The sequence below is a fragment of the Macaca thibetana genome, chromosome 19 (assembly GCF_024542745.1).
Source record: "Macaca thibetana thibetana isolate TM-01 chromosome 19, ASM2454274v1, whole genome shotgun sequence".
Classification (NCBI taxonomy): Eukaryota; Metazoa; Chordata; class Mammalia; order Primates; family Cercopithecidae; genus Macaca; species Macaca thibetana.
The window spans coordinates 27,840,697-27,859,847 of record NC_065596.1 but is presented as its reverse complement, the minus strand read 5'-3'; the positions used below and the strand labels follow the sequence as shown (position 1 = coordinate 27,859,847).

At 46.6% G+C, this 19,151-nt stretch overlaps 3 protein-coding genes across 7 annotated transcripts in view; 2 read left to right on the top strand and 1 right to left on the bottom strand.

Annotated features, from left to right (window-relative positions):
* SAE1 (SUMO1 activating enzyme subunit 1) overlaps positions 1 to 19,151 on the bottom strand; it is a 549,006-nt gene that overhangs the window by 34,579 nt on the left and 495,276 nt on the right. For all 5 annotated transcript variants that reach the window (XM_050772314.1, XM_050772316.1, XM_050772315.1 and 2 more), the window contains one exon: positions 7,613 to 7,718. In XM_050772314.1, the coding sequence (XP_050628271.1) occupies positions 7,613 to 7,718 (106 nt within the window). The remainder of the gene's footprint in view (positions 1 to 7,612; positions 7,719 to 19,151) is intronic.
* The window catches only part of AP2S1 (adaptor related protein complex 2 subunit sigma 1), a 400,774-nt gene that overhangs the window by 43,981 nt on the left and 337,642 nt on the right, over positions 1 to 19,151 (top strand). The window lies entirely within an intron of this gene.
* The window catches only part of TMEM160 (transmembrane protein 160), a 204,476-nt gene that overhangs the window by 62,968 nt on the left and 122,357 nt on the right, over positions 1 to 19,151 (top strand). The gene's annotated exons all lie outside the window — the stretch shown is intronic.

Below are 19,151 nucleotides of genomic sequence, written 5' to 3'. Positions count from 1 at the left end.
CTACTCGGAATGTAGAAACTTGAGATTGGCTGGCTAACTTAATCCTATCATTTTATAATTCAGTAAACAAAACCCTAAAGATATAAGTTGACTTGTTTGCCCCAGGTCATAAAGACACTTAATGGGAAGTATATTTGGCAGAAGGTAACCTCACCTGGGGAAGCTGCCATGCTCTCCTGGAAAAATTCAATGAGGTCAAATTACTGGAAAATCTCATTTCTATGAATAACCAAGCAAAATATTGAAAGAAGTATTTCTCAGTATGAGGTCAGGGCTGGGTGTGGTGGCTCACGCCTGTAATCCCAGCACTTTGGGAGGTTGAGGCGGATGGATCACGAGGTCAGGAGATCAAGACCATCCTGGCTAACTGGTGAAACCCTGTCTCTACTAAAAAAAGAAAATACAAAAAATTAGGCGGGCGTCTATAGTCCCAGCTACTCGGGAGGCTGAGACAGGAGAATGATGTGAACCCGGGAGGCAGAGCTTGCAGTGAGCCAAAATCACGCCACTGCACTCCAGCCTGGTGACAGAGGGCGACTCCCCTCAAAAAAATAAAAGAAAAAGAAAAAAGAAAGTAAATCACATCCTTGTGCCCACTGCATTTCGAACACTCCTTATAGTTTCAGGTTTAGCACTCCTGTAGAGACACAACAGCTCAGGAGGACCAAGAGGGAATAAAAACATTTTCAGAAATGTACAATACATACAATAAAAGTTAGGACTTGTCATCTGCTACAAAGAGAAAAGCCGAGGAAAGGTTATATTGGATATCCAAAATATTGGGAAGGGCACTGTGTGTGGTGTAAAAGAACTGGACCCTGGAAGAGTTGGGAGACTTGGGTTGAGACATAGTAATATCGGACCACAGCTCATATGAACATAGAGTCCTTTCCTTTCTAGACCTCATTATTTTTTTTGGTTTTTTTGAGACAGAGTCTTGCTCTGTCACCCAGGCTGGAGTGCAATGACAGGATCTTGGCTCACTGCAGCCTCTACCTCCTGGGTTCAAGAAATTCTCCAGCCTCAGTCTCCTGAGTAGCTGGAACAACAGGAATGCGCCACCATGCCTGGCTAATTTTTTTTCTTTTTTCTTTCTGAGACAGAATCTCGCTCTGTGGTACAGGCTGGAGTGCAGTGGTGCAATCTCAGCTCACTGCAAGCTCCGCCTCCCAAGTTCATGCCATTCTCTTGCTTCAGCCTCCCGAGTAGCTGGGACTACAGGTACCTACCACCACGCTCGGCTAATTTTTCTGTATTTTAAGTAGAGATGGGGTTTCATTGCGTTAGCCAGGATGGTCTCCATCTCCCGACCTCGTGATCTGCCCGTCTCGGCCTCCTGAAGTACTGGGATTACAGGCGTGAGCCACCACGCCCAGTCTTTTTTTTTTTTTTTTTTGAGACGGAGTTTCGCTCGTTTCCCAAGCTGGAGCACAATGGTGCTATCTCAGCTTACTGCAACCTCCACCTCCCAGGTTCAAGTGATTCTTCTGCCTTAGCCTCCCTAGTAGTGGGAATTACAGGCGCCCACCACCATGCCCAGTTAATTTTTTGTATTTTTAGTAGAGACGGGGTTTTACCACGTTGGCCAGGCTGGTCTCGAACTCCTGACCTCAGGTGACTCACCCGCCTCGGCCTCCCAAAGTGCTGGGATTACAGGTATAAGCCACCTCACCTGGCCTAGGCCTCATTTTTATCATGAAAAGAGAGTTGGACTAAGTAGAATTGAAAAGTGGTTCATTTTGTGTGCCAGGACAGAGAATGACTGCAAGCAGTGCTGTATGAAGAATTCTGAAGCTATAGGGAAGGTGGCTTGATGGTTTAGATGTGCTGGCCAACGTGGAGGGCTTCCTTAGCCATGTTTTTCATAGGTGAGGGATGGAGGGAATGGGAAATACGTATTTGCCATTCTTGGCCTAGACGATACTTGGGGTTGCTTCCTTTTAACACTGTATGATTGACTGGGCACGATGGCTCACGCCTGTAATCCCAGCACTTTGGGAGACTGAGGCAGGAAGATCACCTGAGGTCAGAAGTTTGAGAGAGCCGGGCCAACATGGAGAAGCCAAAAATACAAAAATTTGTCTCTACCAAAAATACAAAATTTGCGAGCGTGGCGGTGCATGCCTGTAATCCCAGCTACTCAGGAGGCTGATGCAGGAGAATTGCTTAAACCTGGGAGGTGGAGGTTGTGGTGAACCGAGATCGCGCCATTGCACTCCAGCCTGGTCAACAAGAACGAAACTCTGTCTTAGAAAAAAATAAAAAAAAAATAGGCCGGGCGCGGTGGCTCAAGCCTGTAATCCCTGCACTTTGGGAGGCCGAGACGGGCGGATCACGAGGTCAGGAGATCGAGACCATCCTGGCTAACACGGTGAAACCCCATCTCTACTAAAAAATACAAAAAATGAGCCGGGCACGGTGGCTCAAGCCTGTAATCCCAACACTTTGGGAGGCCGAGACGGGCAGATCATGAGGTCAGGAGCTCGAGACCACCATCATCCTGACGGTGAAACCCCGTCTTTACTAAAAAAAAAATACAAAAAACTAGCCGAGTGTGGTGGCGGGCGCCTGTAGTCCCAGCTACTCGGGAGGCTGAGGCAGGAGAATGGCGTAAACCCAGGAAGCGGAGCTTGCAGTGAGCTGAGATCGGGCCACTGCACTCCAGCCTGGGCCACAGAGCGAGACTCTATCTCAAAAAAAAAAAAAGAAAAGAAAAAAATAAAATAAAGTAAAACATTGTATGATTATTACTGACCTATACACTTAAGTTATAATGATAAATTTTATGTTATGTGCTTTTTACCGCAACAACAACAAAAAAAGAAATTTCTGACTGTTAACAACTGAACTGAATGTTTTGATCACCATATCCAAAGCCCTGGAACTCAAAACTGAAAATGACAGATAATGCCATCTTGGAGAGAGCGGTAAACATGATAGGATATATCATGCAATATCCGGCAAAGTGTCATAGGCTCTCACAAGACTGTTGCCATAATCCCCACTGAGGGATGGAATTAAGGGTAAACAGGCTGGGCGCAGTGGCTCACGTCTGGAATCCCAGCACTTTGGGAGGCCAAGGCGGGTGGATCACCTGAGATCAGGAGTTCAAGACCAGCCTGGCCAATATGACCCATCTCTACTAAAAATACAAAAACTAGTCGGATGAGGTGGTGTGCGCCTGTAATCCCGGCTACTCGGGAGGCTGAGGCAGAATCACTTAAACCTAGGAGGCAGAAGTTGCAGTAATCCGAGATTGTGCCAAAGCACTCCAGCCTAGGTGACAGAGCTGAAGTCCGTCTCCAAAAAAAAAAAAAAAAGGGAAAAACAGAGCCAATCACAAATCATCTACTCCGGAGTTGAAAAGTGTACACGCCAAAAAAAAAAAAAAAAAAAAAAGGAGAGAAAAGAAAAAAAGCACATATCTTCACAGATGACAGAGTTCTCTAGGACTTGCTCTGTGCCAGGTGTTTTGCATGTATATCACCTTAATCTCACAAAGGCCCTCAGGCAACTGCTATTAACACCACCAGCTGCAGAGGGGAATCTGAGGCTGAGGCTCAGGGAATTTGAAGTCAGTGGCTCAAGATCACCCATCTAAAAGAACATGGTAGTGGCCCACTGGAAGCCAGGTCTGTTTTGATTCCAGAGGTCTTGTTCTTTTTTTTTCCCCCAAGACAGAGTCTCTGTCACCCAGGCTGGAGTGCAGTGGGGTGATCTTGGCTCACTGCAACCTCCGCCTCCTGGGTTCAAGCGATTCTACAGGAACGCGCCACCATGCCTAGGTAATTTTTGTATTCTTAGTAGAGGTGGGTTTCACCATGTTGGCCAGGCTGGTCTCCAACTCTTGACCGCGTGATCTGCCCGCCTCAGCCTCCCAAAGTGCTGGGATTACAGGTGTAAGCCACTGCGCCTGGCCCAAAGGCCTTGTTCGGAACAATCATGCGCCACTGCCTGCCACAGAAGTCATAAAGCTACTGTTTCTTCCTCAACCACCTGCCCACCCCTCCAGCCTCATAACTGCTGATGCTGATGGCCAGTGGCACCTGCATTGAATATCCACTTTGCTCGTAGATAACAGTTTTGTCCCCTCAGTTCAATGACCCCTGTGATGTTGAGATGAATGAGAAAATATTCTGGAAACTGCAGAGGGTTAAATCAGGATTTCTTCACCTCAGCACACTACTGACATTCTGTGCTGGATAACTCTCTGTCATGGGGGGCCTGTCCTGTGCACTGTGGGATATTTAGTAACACCCCTATCCTCTACTCACTAGATGCCAGTAACATCTCCCCACCCAGCTCTAACAACAAAAAATGTTTCCAGACATCACTGCCAAATGTCCCCAGTTGAGAGCCACTGGATAACGGTAAACTCAAAGGCCAGTTGACTCTTTTCTTTTTTTTTTTTTCTTTTTTTGAGACGGAGTCTCGCTCTGTCGCCCAGGCTGGAGTGCAGTGGCTGGATCTCGGCTCACTGCAAGCTCCGCCTCCCGGGTTTACGCCATTCTCCTGCCTCGGCCTCCCCAGTAGCTGGGACTACAGGCGCCCGCCACCTCGCCCGGCTAGTTTTTTGTATTTTTTAGTAGAGATGGGGTTTCACCGTGTTAGCCAGGATGGTCTCGATCTCCTGACCTCGTGATCCGCCCGTCTCGGCCTCCCAAAGTGTTGGGATTACAGGCTTGAGCCACCGCGCCCGGCCGTTTACTCCTTTCATAAGCAGCAGTTAGAGATGCTCAAGTCAGACCCAAACCTTGACAAATTAGCAGCCACTGTTCCCTGAGGGCTTTCTATGTGTGAGGCAGTCAGCAACATGCTTCTCCCAAAGGACCCAGATGCTGCTCCCACATGAAACCCCAGACTGGAGAAGACTCTGCTCTGACTGCTGGCGCCTCTTGCACACCTGGTCCCACTATCAAGAGGAGGCATTTTCTGAGTGCAGCCCACTCACATGCAAGACTCATTCCTGCTCAACCCATTTAATTATTTCCATACAAATGGATATTTGGGACTTTCAGATAGTTCATCCTGCTGGGCATGGTGGCTAACACCTGTAATCCCAGCACTTTGGGAGGCCGAGGCAGGTGGATCATCTGAGGTTGGGAGTTTGAGACCAGCCCGGTCACCATGGTGAAAGCCCATCTCTACTAAAAATACAAAAATGAGCTGGGTGTGGTGGGGGGCACCTGTAATCCCAGCTACTCAGGAGGCTGAGGCAGGGGAACCGTTCGAATCAGGAGGTGGGGGTTGCAGTGAGCCAAGATTGCGCCACTGCACTCCAGCCTGGGCAACAGAGTGAGACTCTGTCTCAAAAAAATAAATGCATAAATAACAACAACAACAAAAATACTATTTTAAGAATTATCACGCCTGTAATCCCAGCACTTTGGGAGGCTGAGGCGGGCGGATCACCTGAGGTCAGGAGTTCAAGACCAGCCTTACTAACATAGTGAAACCCTATCTCTACTAAAATACAAAAATTAGTTGCAGCCGGGCGCAGAGGCTCACACCTGTAATACCAACACTTTGGGAGACTGAGGTGGGCAGATCACCTGAGGTCAGGAGTTTGAGACCAGCCTGGCCAAGATGGTGAAAATACAAAAAAATATAAAAATACTCAAAATACAAAAAATTAGCCATGTGTGGTGGCAGGTGCCTGTGAGCCCAACTACTCGGGACGCTGAGGCAGAAGAATCGGTTGAACCCAGGAGGTGGAGGCTGCAGTGAGCCAAGATCACACCACTGCACTCCTGAGCAACGGAGTCAGACTCCATCTCAAAAAAAAAAAAAAAAAAAAAAAAAAATCAGCTGGGCATGGTGGTGCCCGCCTGTAATCCCAGCTACTTGGGAGGCTGAGATAGGAGAATTGCTTGAACCTGGGAGGCAGAGGTTGCAGTGTGCCAAGATCATGCCACTGCACTCCAGCCTGGGCAATAGAGCTAGACTCCATCTCAAAAAAAAATTAAAATAAAATTAAAAGTGCCAGGTTTGCCAGGCGCAGTGGCTCACACCTACAATCGCAGCACTTTGGGACACCAAGGTGGGCAGATCACGAGGTCAAGAGAGCAAGACCAACCTGGCCAACATGGTGAAACCCTGTCTCTTCTAAAAATACAAAAATTAGCTGGGTGTGGTGGCACACGCCTGTAGTCCCAGCTACTCAGGAGGCTGAGGCAGGAGAATCGCTTGAACCCAGAAGGCAGAGGTTGCAGTGAGCCAAGATCCCACCACTGCACTCCACCCTGGGGACAGAGCGAAACTCCATCTCAAAAACAAACAAAACAGTGCTAGGCACAGGAAGAACACTGAAAAGCCAACCAATACTTACTAATAGTCTCCTGAGTACCAGCAAAGATGGACTGATAAGTAGTTCATTAATAGTAAGAGGAAAAACAACCCCACCTTTCATGAGCCTGAGGCTGGTTTTGAGGCAGTGAAAGAATTCTGAAGAGGGGACTAAGCGCTGGTGGCTTACGCCTTTAACTCCAGCACTTTGGAAGGCCAAGGCGGGGATTTCACTAGAGTCCAGGAATTCAATACCAGCTTGGGCTACATGGAGAAACTTCGCTTCTACAAAAAGTATACAAAAATTAGCTGGGCACAGTGGTGTGTGCCTGTAGTACCAGCTACTCAGGAGGCTCAGGCATGGGGAGCACTTAAGCCCAGGAAGTACAGGCTATAGTGAGCCATGATCGCGCTACTGCATTCCAGCCTGGGTAACAGAGCAAGACTTTGTCTCAAAAAAAAAAGCCGGGCGCGGTGGCTCAAGCCCGTAATCCCAGCACTTTGGGAGGCTGAGATGGGCGGATCACGAGGTCAGGAGATCAAGACTATTCTGGCTACCACGGTGAAACCCCGTCTCTACTAAAAATACAAAAAAATTAGCTGGGTGTGGTGGCGGGCGTCTGTAGTCCCAGCTACTCGGGAGGCTGAGGCAGGAGAATGGTGTAAACCTAGGAGGCAGAGCTTGCAGTGAGCTGAGATCCGGCCACTGCACTCCAGCCTGGGCAACAGAGCGAGACTCCGTCTTTAAAAAAAAAAAAAAAAAAAAAAAAAAGGTGAAGAGAAATTGGTCGATCAGGCTTGGCATGGTGGCTCATGCCTATAATCCAGTACTTCAGGGCCTGGGCATCATGGTGAAACCCCATCTGTACTCAAAATACAAAAATTAGCCAGGCGCAGTGGTGCATGCCTGTCATCCTAGCTACTGGTGACACTTTGACACCAGAATCGCTTCAACCCAGGAGGTGGAGGTTGCAGTGAGCTGACATTGTACCCCACTGCACTCCAGCCTGGGTGACAGAGCAAGACTCTGTTTAAAAAAAAAAAAAAGAGGCTGAGGCTGCTCAATCTGTGACCTGTAACACTATTACCACAGGGTCAACTTATGGAGGTCATTTCAACAAGTAAAAAAAGCAAAAGTCATCAGAATCCAGAGTTCAATGGTGGACCTCATCCCCTTCACATGCCTTTCTCAAGTGATCACTGAGAACTAGCCAATGAAGAATGTCACCCAAGGCAAACATCACAAAACCATCTGGACCTTGCAACCACATCTGCAGAAATCTGAGCCAAAAGCCTTCCCTGGGTAAGTTGTGCTTTGAGGCCTCACCTTGAAGGAGAAAGTAGTCGGAGGTTGTGCGCTTCAGAGCAGCCTTTGCTTTCTCACTGCTCCAGTCCACCTCCAGGGCTTCTTTAACAGGACAGAAGACCACCTTCTGTGGAAAAAAGGCAGAACTGCTTAGGAATAACATACGCTGACTTTCAATCACAAGGCAGTGGCTCTTCTCTATCGTAGAAAAATCTCATTATTTAAAGTTTACTGAACATTAAAAGAAGCAGGGGCCATTTGATCCAAGAAATGCTTATTGAACACTCACTATGTGCTTACCTTGAGGCTGGGGATGGACAACATAAACTCCCTGCACTGAAGGAAGACAGAGCCAAGCTCCCAAAGACCTGCTTCCATTCTGGCTCTTTAACTCTGGCTAGGCCAGGAGCGGTGGGTCACGCCTGTAATTCCAACACTTTGGGAGACCAAGGCAGGCGGATCACATGAGGTCAGAAGTTGGGAGACCAGCCTGGCCAACATGGTGAAACCCCCATCTCTACAAAAATACAAAAATTAGCTAGGTGTGGTGGCGGCTGCCTGTACTCCCAGATACTTGGGAGGCTGAGGCAGGAGAATTGCTTGAATCCAGGAGGTGGAGTTTGCAGTAAGCTGAGCTCGTGTCACTGCACTCCAGCCTTGATGAAGGAGTGAGACTCCTCAAAAAAACCAAACCAAAACAAAAAACCCCTGGCTGTATTCACACTACAGGAATACTTCCACGATGAGGGGCAAGAATGTAAGTCTAACAATATTCTATAAAACGTTTTTGTAATAGTAAACAAAAACAAAAATTAAATGTTTCCTGGCAGAGGAATGGTTTAATGATGATACATGACAGTAATAAATAACAGCAAGATAAACAATAAAGGAGATGGGACAAAGCTCCAGGTTGTGGAAACAGGAACAGCATTTGCAAAAGCCCAGTGGTAGGCAGAAGGATGGCTAGGACCTATAAAGCTCAAATTATCTTGATAAATGCAATGACATATATTTTTACTTTGAAATACCATTTAAAAGGCCAGGCATGGTGGCTCACACCTGTAATCCCAGCACTTTGGGAGGCTGAAGTGGGTGGACTGCCTGAGGTCAGGAGTTCAAGACCAGCCTGACCAACATAGTGAAACTCCGTCTCTACTAAAAATACAAAAATCAGTTGGACGTGGTGGCGGGCACCTGTAATCCCAGCTACTTGGGAGGCTGAGGCAGGAGAATAGCTTGAACCTAGGAGGGGGAGGTTGCAGTGAGCCGAGATCGCACCATTGCACTCCAGCCTGGGCAACAAGAGCAAAACTCTGTCTCAAAAACAACAACCACCACCACCACCACCACACATTTACGGTTGAGTGTGGTGGCTCACTTTTGTAATCTCAGCACCCTGGGAGGCCAAAGTGGCACAATCACCTGAGTCCAGGAGTCAAAGACCAGCCTAGGCAACAAAGTGAGACCCCGATCTCTACAAGTTAGCTGGGTGCAGTGGCATGCACCTGTGGTCCCAGCTTCACAGGAGGTTGAGGCAAGAGAATTGCTTTAGCACAGGAGGTAGAGGCAGCAGTGAGCCAGATTGTACTGCTGCAATCCAGCCTGAGTGACAGAAAAAAAAGAAAAAAAAAGACTGAAATATTTGGAAATGACACATGTGGCATCATGCTGGGACCACTTTCACAAATGGTTCACACATAAACACACACACACAAAAATAGTTTTGGTTTTGTTTATTGTTTTTTTTTCCAGACAGAGTCTCCCCCTCTGTCACCCAGGTTGGAGTGCAGTGCATGATCTCAGCTCGCTGCAATCTCTGCCTCCTGGGTTCAAGTAATTCTCAGGCCTCAGCCTCCCCAGTAGCTGGGACTACAGGTGCACGCCACCATGCCCGACTAATTTTTGTACTTTTAGTAGAGACAGGATTTCACTACATTGCCCAGGCTGGTCTCGAACGCCTGACCTCAGGTGATCTGCCTGCCTCGGCCTCCCAAAATGTTGGGGTTATAGGCGTGAGCCACTGTGACTAGCCAGAAAAAAGCAGTTTTTAGAATTAACTACTCCTCAGAAGTTTAAGATAGCCCAGCTGGGGGAACACTGTTAGATCCCATCTCTAAAAAAAATTATTTTAGGCCACGCATGGTATAGACTCTGTATATTTTTAAAAGGTTGGTGGTGGGCGATGGCGAGCGGGGGATGCAAATAATTTCAAACTTACAGAGGTGTCTTTCTTCCTCCCTCTCTCTCCATGCCCTCCCAACCAGATATTTAAAGAACAGAGAGACAAGACGATAACAGCGTAATTTGGGAAGCTAAGTGAACCAAGATCTATCAGTTACCAGGCTGTTTACAAAGCTTGCTAAGGATGCAAACAGATTTGACAGATAAAAGTTCAAACTGTTGCTGGGCGCAGGGCCTGTAATCCTGCCACTTTGGGAAGCTGAGGTGGGCGGATCACGAGGTCAGGAGATCAAGACCATCCTGGCTAACATGGTAAAACCCCGTCTCTACTAAAAACACAAAAAAATCAGCCCAGCGTGGTGGCAGGCGCCTGTAGTCCCAGCTACTCGGGAGGCTGAGGCAGAAGAATGGTGTGAACCTGGGAGGCAGAGCTTGCAGTAAGCTGAATTCCACTGCACTCCAGCCCGGGCGACAGAGCAAGACTACGTCTCAAAAAATATATATATATAAATTTTTTTTTTTTTTTTTTTTTTGAGACGGAGTCTCACTCTGTCGCCCAGGCTGGAGTGCAGTGGCCGGATCTCAGCTCACTGCAAGCTCCGCCTCCCGGGTTCACGCCATTCTCCTGCCTCAGCCTCCCGAGTAGCTGGGACTACAGGCGCCCGCCACCTCGCCCGGCTAGTTTTTTTTTTTTTTTGTACTTTTTAGTAGAGACGGGGTTTCACCGTGTTAGCCAGGATGGTCTCGATCTCCCGACCTCGTGATCCACCCGTCTCGGCCTCCCAAAGTGCTGGGATTACAGGCTTGAGCCACCGCGCCCGGCCATAAATTTTTAAAAGTTCAAATTGTTGACTGGGCGCGGCGGCTCACACCTGTAATCCTAGCATTTTGGGAGGCCAAGGTGGGTGGATCACTAGAGGTCAGGAATTCGAGACCAGCCTGGCCAACATGGTGAAATCCCGTCTCTACTAAAAATACAAAAAAAATTAGCCTAGTACGGTGGCAGGTGCCTGTAATCCCAGCTGCTCGGGAAGCTGAGGTAGGAGAATCACTTGTACCTGAGAAGTGGAGGTTGCAGCGAACCAAAGTCATGCCACTGCACTCCAGCCTGGGCAACAGGGTGAGACACCATCTCAAAAAAAAAAAAAAAGTTCAATTTGCTAGTGAAGATTAAACAGTCATTTTTAGGTGGCTTTCCTTCAGGAGTTAAATCCATTGTTAAAGATAGTATACAAGATGTTTTCACTGCCCTCAAATCTTTTTGTCAATGGGTCTGTTTGACCTCAAGAAATAAGTCATGAAGTCGGCCTGGTGACATTTAATGCCTGCTATATAGACCACCAGGCCCTTCTCAACAAGTTTGAAATACACATCAAGTCATTTGCAATATGGTCTGGGAATGCCATCAGAATGAGGAAACACAGTATTACCAGGCAGGTTTCAAAAATTATCAAGAGTTCAATTTGGAGTCTCTGTTGTTTGCCTGACTATAAGCAATGAACCAACTAATATGTTAGGCTACTATATGATGAAACGGAGTAGGGGGTGGGTGTGGTGTTTTAGAATTTCAGTCCCAGGCAGGTCTTGCCTGTGAGCTAACACTTTCAGGGCCTGGGCAAGAGTATGAATGAACACCCATATATCATGTCTACATATTTAGTTATAAATCACACTAACAAACTATTAAGTGAAGTATATTGTATTATTCTGTCTTGACAAATACGCCTTCTTCATAACCACCTGGAAGGCCTGGATCAAATTTGAAATTTTCACACTCCTTAGGAGTTCTATGCCAGAATAAGGCACATCGGGAAAGCTGGCCCCCATCCGTGCCCACTTCTCTTCCCATGCCTGGCTCTGTCCCACAATACTGGTGGGTCTGCACTTGAGTGTGGCTACCCAGCTCATCCTTTCTCACCAAACCCCCATGCCTCTGGCCTAAGCATTCAGACATTGTGACAAGGCCTGCACTGCACAGGCAAAACAGAGAAGCAGCTCACAAGAAGCTTGGGGTTGTCTGGGCAGGAGATTTCTGGGGTCCTAGGTATCCATACTGTGCTCTACAACTGGGGGAGAAAGCCACAGGTGACAGCCAGAAGTGGGCACAGGGCCCCAACCAGGCCAATCAGATTTTCTCTCCTGGGAACGGAAAATGTGAAAGTTGGAATGCAGAAATGCAGATACACATAATGACAATGCTCTAAAGGGAAAGGCCACAAATTCCTAATGCCTCTGGGACTCCCCAGTGGCCCTGGTTTTTATTACTCCTCTCAGATAACAATATTCAGTGCTTCTTGCAGTCTACTTAACATCCCTTTTGGTTCAAACTAACTCATAATAATTAAAAACAAAACAAAACTTAACCAAGCTGCCTAACCTGTAGCAGCAGATGCAAAAGGCGGTACACCTGCCTTACCCACTCCACTGGCATTAGGTTTATAAAGAAAAAATATACCTCACAATGCCTTCAGGGAATCAGGAGTCTTTCAGGTGAGGCGCCCACAGTGTCTGCCAGGGAGTGGCATCCACTATCCACTGGAATGAACACCCGAAAACAGGTAACTTACATGCCTCCTCTTCTCCATTTCCTCAGCTCAAGAATGCCTCTGCCTAGAATGCCTGAGCCACTCTCCACCATCCTTCACATACAATTCTAGGCTTAAGGATTTTAATCAACAATCTAGTTAAGACTAATAACAAGGTGGGGTGTGGTGGCTCACACCTATAATCCCAGCACTTTGGGAAGCCCAGGCACATCAGGAAAGTCGTGGATCGCCTGAGGTCAGAAGTTTGAGACCGGCCTGGCCAACATAGTGAAACTCCGTCTCCACTAAAAATATAAAAATTAGCTGGACATGGTGGCACATGCCTGTAGTCCCAGATGCTTGGGAGGCTGACACAGGAGAATCACTTGAATCCAGGAGGCAGAGGTTGCAGTGAGTCGAGATCACGATCATGCCACTGTACTCCAGCCTGGGCAACAAAGCAAGACTCCGTCTCATAAATAAATAAATAAATAAATAAATAAATAAATAAATAAGACTTGGCTCATGCCTGTAATCCCAGCACTTTGGGAGGTTGAGGCAAGTGGATCACAAGGTCAGGAGTTCAAGACCAGCCTGGCCAATACGGTGAAACCCCTTCTCTACTAAAAATACAAAAATTAGCTGGGCACGGTGGCTCACGCCTGTAATCCCAGCACTTTGGGAGGCTGAGATGGGCGGATCACGAGGTCAGGAGATCGAGACCATCCTGGCTAACACGGTGAAACCCCATCTCTACTAAAAATATAAAAAATTAGCCGGGCATAGTGGCGGGCACCTGTAGTTCTAGCTACTTGGGAGGCTGAGGCAGGAGAATGGCATGAACCTGGGAGGCAGGGCTTGCAGTAAGCCAAGATCGCACCACTGCACTCCAGCCTGGGTGACAGAGCGAGACTCTGTCTCAAAAAAAAAACCCACAAAAATCAGCCGGGTGTGGTGGCAGGTGCCCGTAGTACCAGCTACTCAGGTACTACAGATGCAAGAGAATCACTTGAACCCGGGAGGTGGAGGTTGCAGTGAGCCTAGATTGCGCCACTGCACTCCAGTCAGGGCGACAGATCAAGAATCCATTTCAAAAAAAAAAAAAAAAAAACTAATAACAAGCCTTCTTACAGCATTAACTCACCTCCTCTCTTCAAATGGGGATCAGTTTCCTGAGGTAGGAAAAGACACAGCACTGAACAGACTAGACTTTCAATAAATACGCATGAGCTGACAGAATCCGACCTGCTTTTCATTTGCTAAAAACCTATGAGTAAATATAAAAGATGAATTCTCACCTGACGCGGTGGCTCAAGCCTATAATCCCAGCAGCTTGGGAGGCTGAAGCGGGAGGATCACAAGGTCAGGAGATTGAGACCATCCTGGCTAACAAGGTGAAACCCATCCCTACTAAAAATACAAAAAATTAGCCGGGCGTGGTGGCGGGCACCTGTAGTCCCAGCTACTTGGGAGACTGAAGCAGGAGAATCGCTTGAAGCTGGGAGGCAGAGGTTGCAGTGCACTGCACTCCAGCCTGGGCGACAGAGAAAGACTGTCTCAAAAAAAATAATAAAAGATCGGGCCGGGCGCGGTGGCTCAAGCCTGTAATCCCAGCACTTTGGGAGGCCGAGACGGGCGGATCACGAGGTCAGGAGATCGAGACCATCCTGTCTAACATGGTGAAACCCCGTCTCTACTAAAAATACAAAAAACTAGCCGGGCATAGTGGCGGGCGCCTGTAGTCCCAGCTACTCGGGAGTCTGAGGCAGGAGAATAGCGAGAACCCGGGAGGCGGAGCTTGCAGTGAGCCGAGATCGCGCCACTGCACTCCAGCCTGGGAGAATGAGCAAGACTCCGTCTCAAAAAAAAATAAAATAAAATAATAATAATAATAATAATAATAAAAGGCCGGGCGCGGTGGCTCAAGCCTGTAATCCCAGCACTTTGGGAGGCCGAGACGGGCGGATCACAAGGTCAGGAGATCGAGACCAGCCTGGCTAATACGGTGAAACCCCGTCTCTACTAAAAAATACAAAAAAAAACTAGCCGGGTGAGGTGGCGGGCGCCTGTAGTCCCAGCTACTCGGGAGGCTGAGGCAGGAGAATGGCGTAGACCCGGGAGGCGGAGCTTGCAGTGAGCTGAGATGCGGCCACTGCACTCCAGCCTGGGCGACAGAGCGACACTCCGTCTCAAAAAAAAAAAAAAAAAAAAAAAATAATAATAATAATAATAATAATAAAAGATGAGTTCTCCACATAGCCCACCAACCATCAAATCGTTCTTGTTAGGAGCCATTTAGAATAGTAGGAAATGGCAATAACCTCAATAACCTCGATACAATAGGAGACTGATAAAATAGATTACAGCTAGGCAAGAAGAGGAAAAATGACATAGACATTTAAAATCACGCTCCCCGGCCGGGCGCGGTGGCTCACACCTGTAATCCCAGCACTTTGGGAGGCTGAGGCGGGCGGATCACAAGGTCAGGAGATCGAGACCACAGTGAAACCCCGTCTCTACTAAAAATACAAAAAATTAGCCGGGCACGGTGGCGGGTGCCTGTAGTCCCAGCTACTTGGGAGGCTGAGGCAGGAGAATGGCAAGAACCCGGGAGGCGGAGCTTGCAGTGAGCCGAGATCGCGCCACTGCACTACAGCCAGGGGAACAGAGCGAGACTCCATCTCCAAAAAAAAAAATAAATAAATAAATAAAAAATAAAATAAAATCACGCGCCCCAAAGCAGATTTGGGGAGTGCTTATTGAGTGAAAAAAGCAAAAGACAAAACCATGTACATATATATATACACACACATATACAAGCCAGGCGCAATGGCTCACGCCTGTAATCGCAAAACTTTGGCAGGCTGCTGTGGGCGGATCACCTGAGGTCAGGAGTTTGAGACCAGCCTGGCAAACAAGGTGGAATGCCCTCTATTAAAAACACAAAACTTAGCCGGGTGTGGTAGCACGAGCCTGTAATCCCAGCTACTCAGGAGGCTGAGGCCAGAGGATCACTTGAACCTCGGCGGTGGAGGAGATCGCGCCACTGCGCTCTAGCCTGGGCAATAAAGCAAGACTCTGTCTCTAAATAAATAAATAAATGGTGTAGTACTTGCATATACTTTATGCACATCCTTCCATATACTTTATTTATTTATTTATTTTTGAGACAGAGTCTTGCTCTGTCACCCAGGCTGGAGAGCAATAGGGCGATCTTGGCTCACTGCAACCTCTGCCTCCCAAGTTCAAGTGATTCTCTTGCCTCAGCCTCCTGAGTAGCTGGGTTTACGGGTGTGCCCCACCATGCCCGGTTAATTTTGTATTTCCATTAGAGATGGGGTTTCACCATGTTGGCCAGGCTGGTCTCCAACTCCTGACCTCAAGTGATTCACCCACCTTGGCCTCCCAAAGTGCTGGGATTTCAGGAGTGAGGCACTGTGCCCAGCCTCCCATATACTTTAAATCATCTCTAGATTACTTATAATACCTAATGTAATTGCTACATAAACAGTTGTTATATTGTATTGCTTGGAGAATGACAAAAAAAAAGTCTGTACATGTTTGGAACAGATAGACACAATGTTTTTTCCCAAATATTTTATTAATATGATTTTAATATTTTTTTTGGATGTACTCCAAGCACACCAAATATTTGTGATCCACAGTTGGTTGAATCCATGAATGCAAAACCCATTAATAAGGAGAGCTAATCTTATATATTATATGTATTAAACAGTGCTCCAATGTTGTTGTATATACATAGAAAAATACTGAAAGGAAGGTTACAGTTATTTGGTAGTAGGATTAACATTTCGTTAACTTCTTCTGTATTTTCCACATTTGGAATTATGAACTTATTTTACTTAAAAAAAAATTTTTTTTTTGAGACAGTGTGTTTGTTGCTCTGTCACCCAGGATGTAGTACAGTGGCACAATCTCAGCTCACTGCTGCCTCCACTTCCCAGGCTCAAGCAATCCTCCTGCCTCAGCTTCTCCAGTAGCTGAGACTACTGGCACGTGCTACCACGCCCAGCTAATTTTTGTATTTTTGGTAGAGACGGGGCTTTCACTATGTTGCCCAGGCTGGTCTCGAACTCCTGGGCTCAAGTGATCTGCCCACCTTGACCTCCCAAAGTGCTGGGATTACAGGCATGAGCCACTGCACCCAGCCTTATTTTACTTCTTAAATCAGGCCGAACATTAGTAACAGGTAATATAATTCTGCATATAAAGATGAATATAATCCCCAGGTCCTACCCAATCAAAATTCCTGGGGTAGGGGGGGTGGAGGATTAGAGGGGCCAAGAATCTTTAAAAAGCTTTAAAAAAGTATTCTAACAAATGACAACCACAATCAAAACACATTTTTCACACTCAGCAGAATGGAAAAAAAACGCCCGAAGTTACCAAATGTTACTGATACATACTCTTGGTTCTAGAATATAAATTGATAAAACCACTTTAGAGTAACTTAACAGGGTCTGGTAAAGCTGAAAATGCCCTTATCTTAATTTTACTCCCAGGTACATACCCAAGAGAAATTAACACAATAGACCAAGGAGATCATCTATACACACACAAACAAAATGCTTATGCAGCACAATTTGTAACAGCAAAAACTTGCACACTCAAATGCTCATAAATAGAAAAATAGATAAATAAATAGTAATGCATTCATGCAACAAAGACTCTAGCAAAAAACAAAAATAAAAACAAAACAAAAAGAAATGCCCTGCAGGGCTATCCAAGAGAACTAGCTGTGATGATGGAACAGAATGTAATCTGTGCTATGCAATACAGATGCCAATGGCCACATGTACTTACTGGCCACTTGAAATGTGACCAGTGAGACTGAGGAACTAAATCTTTTATTTTATTTGATTTTAATTAATTTAAATAGCCACCTGTGGCTAGTGGCTACCAAAATGGACAGCAAAGCCCTAGAACAACATATAAACAGATGGCCTCATAAACATGTTGCTGCTCCTTAAAAGCAGGTGGCAGCATGCATACAACATAAAACCAGTTTTTAAGAAGCTAAAAAGCATCCAAAACAATTCTATGTATTGCTTGGAAATACATAAGTAGTAAGAAGAAATGCATGGGAATGAGAAACCCAACTGAGGAGGGTGGTAACTTCTGTTGGAGGGAAAGCCAGAGGGCCTCACCGTACCAGTAATGTTTGGTGCTTCAAACTGAGTGGCAGGTCTATGATGGTAAGCTAAATCATTCTTAATTTATGCCTAAAATATTGTATAATAAGTTCCATGTCATTGCTTAGATTTATAAACACGTGATAAAACAGGAAGTCAAGCAGGGCTTATCTGCCCCTTCCAGGTGTCTTTTTTAATTCACACAAATGTACCAGTAGCTCTGGGGTTACTTACCTGGTGAGGGCACAGGGAGAAGAAATAGAAGATAGAGAAGCAGCACACAGATTGGTACAAAAGTACTAAAAATGTTTGTGTTTTTAAAGTGGATAGTGTTTGTTTTGTTCCGTTATCTGTATGGATGTTGCCTATCTTCTTTTGTGCATGAAATATCACAATAAAAAAATATATAGGCCAGGTACGGTAACTCACGCCTATAATCTCAGCACTTTGGGAGGTCAAGGCAAAAGGATCGCTTGAGGCCAGGAGTTTGAGATCAGCCTGGGCAACACAGGAAGATAATTCATCTAAAAAAACAAAACAACAACAAAAAAACCCCAAAAAACTTAGCAGGGCATGGTGGCACACGCCTGCAGTCCCAGCTACCTTGAGGTGGGTGGGAGGATCCTTTAGCCCAGGATTTCAAGGCTGCAGTGAGCTGTGTTCGTGCCACCGCACTCCAGCCTGGGCTACAGAGTTACATCCTATCTCAAAAATAAATAATATATAAAATTAAATATAGATAGATAAGCTAACATTAGTATCCCCCACCCCAACTAACTCTCCGACCTGGAAAACTTGCTATCAGCATTCCACCTAACTGCAAATTTACAACCCTCGTTGCCCTATTTTCACTCCTTTGAACCAAGTAGTTCTGATTAATAATTAGCAGGATTGGCCAGGAGTGGTGGCTCACGCTTATAATCCCAGCACTTTGGGAGGCCAAGGCGGGCAGATCACGAGGTCAGGAGATCCAGACCATCCTGGCTAACACGATGAAACCCCGTCTCTACTAAAAAAAAACACAAAAAAACTAGCCCAGCGAGGTGGCGGGTGCCTGTAGTCCCAGCTACTCGGGAGGCTGAGGTAGGAGAATGGCGTAAACCTGGGAGAAGGGGGCTTGCAGTAAGCCGAGATCCAGCCACTGCACTCCAGCCTGGGCGACAGAGCCAGACTCTGTCTCAAAAAAAAAAAAAGAAAGAAAATTAGCCGGGCATGGTGGTGGGCGCCTGTAGTCCCAGCTACTCGGGAGGCTGAGGCAGGAGAACGGCATGAACCCAGGAGGTGGAGCTTGCAGTGAGCTGAGATTGCGTCACTACACTCCAGCCTGGGCGACAGAGTGAGACTCCACCTCAAAAAACAAAAAAAAATACAAAAATTAGCTGGGCATGGTGGCGCACACCTGTAGTCCCAGTTACTCCGAAGGCTGAGGCAGGAGAATCACTTAAACCCAGGAGGTAGAAGTTGCAGTGAGCTGAGATCATGCCACTGCACTCCAGCCTGATGACAGAGCGAGACTCCATCTCAAAAAGAAAAAGAGAAACAAAGAAACAAACAAACAAAAAACAAAAGGCCAGGATTTTGGACCTCTCTGGTCCGAGGGTTCCAGTCCAGGCAACTGAATGACTTCTAAATATTTCTGGGCAAGTTTATTGTCTTCTTTGATATTCTGTTCTCTCAGCTTAGCTCAAATAACCTAAACCA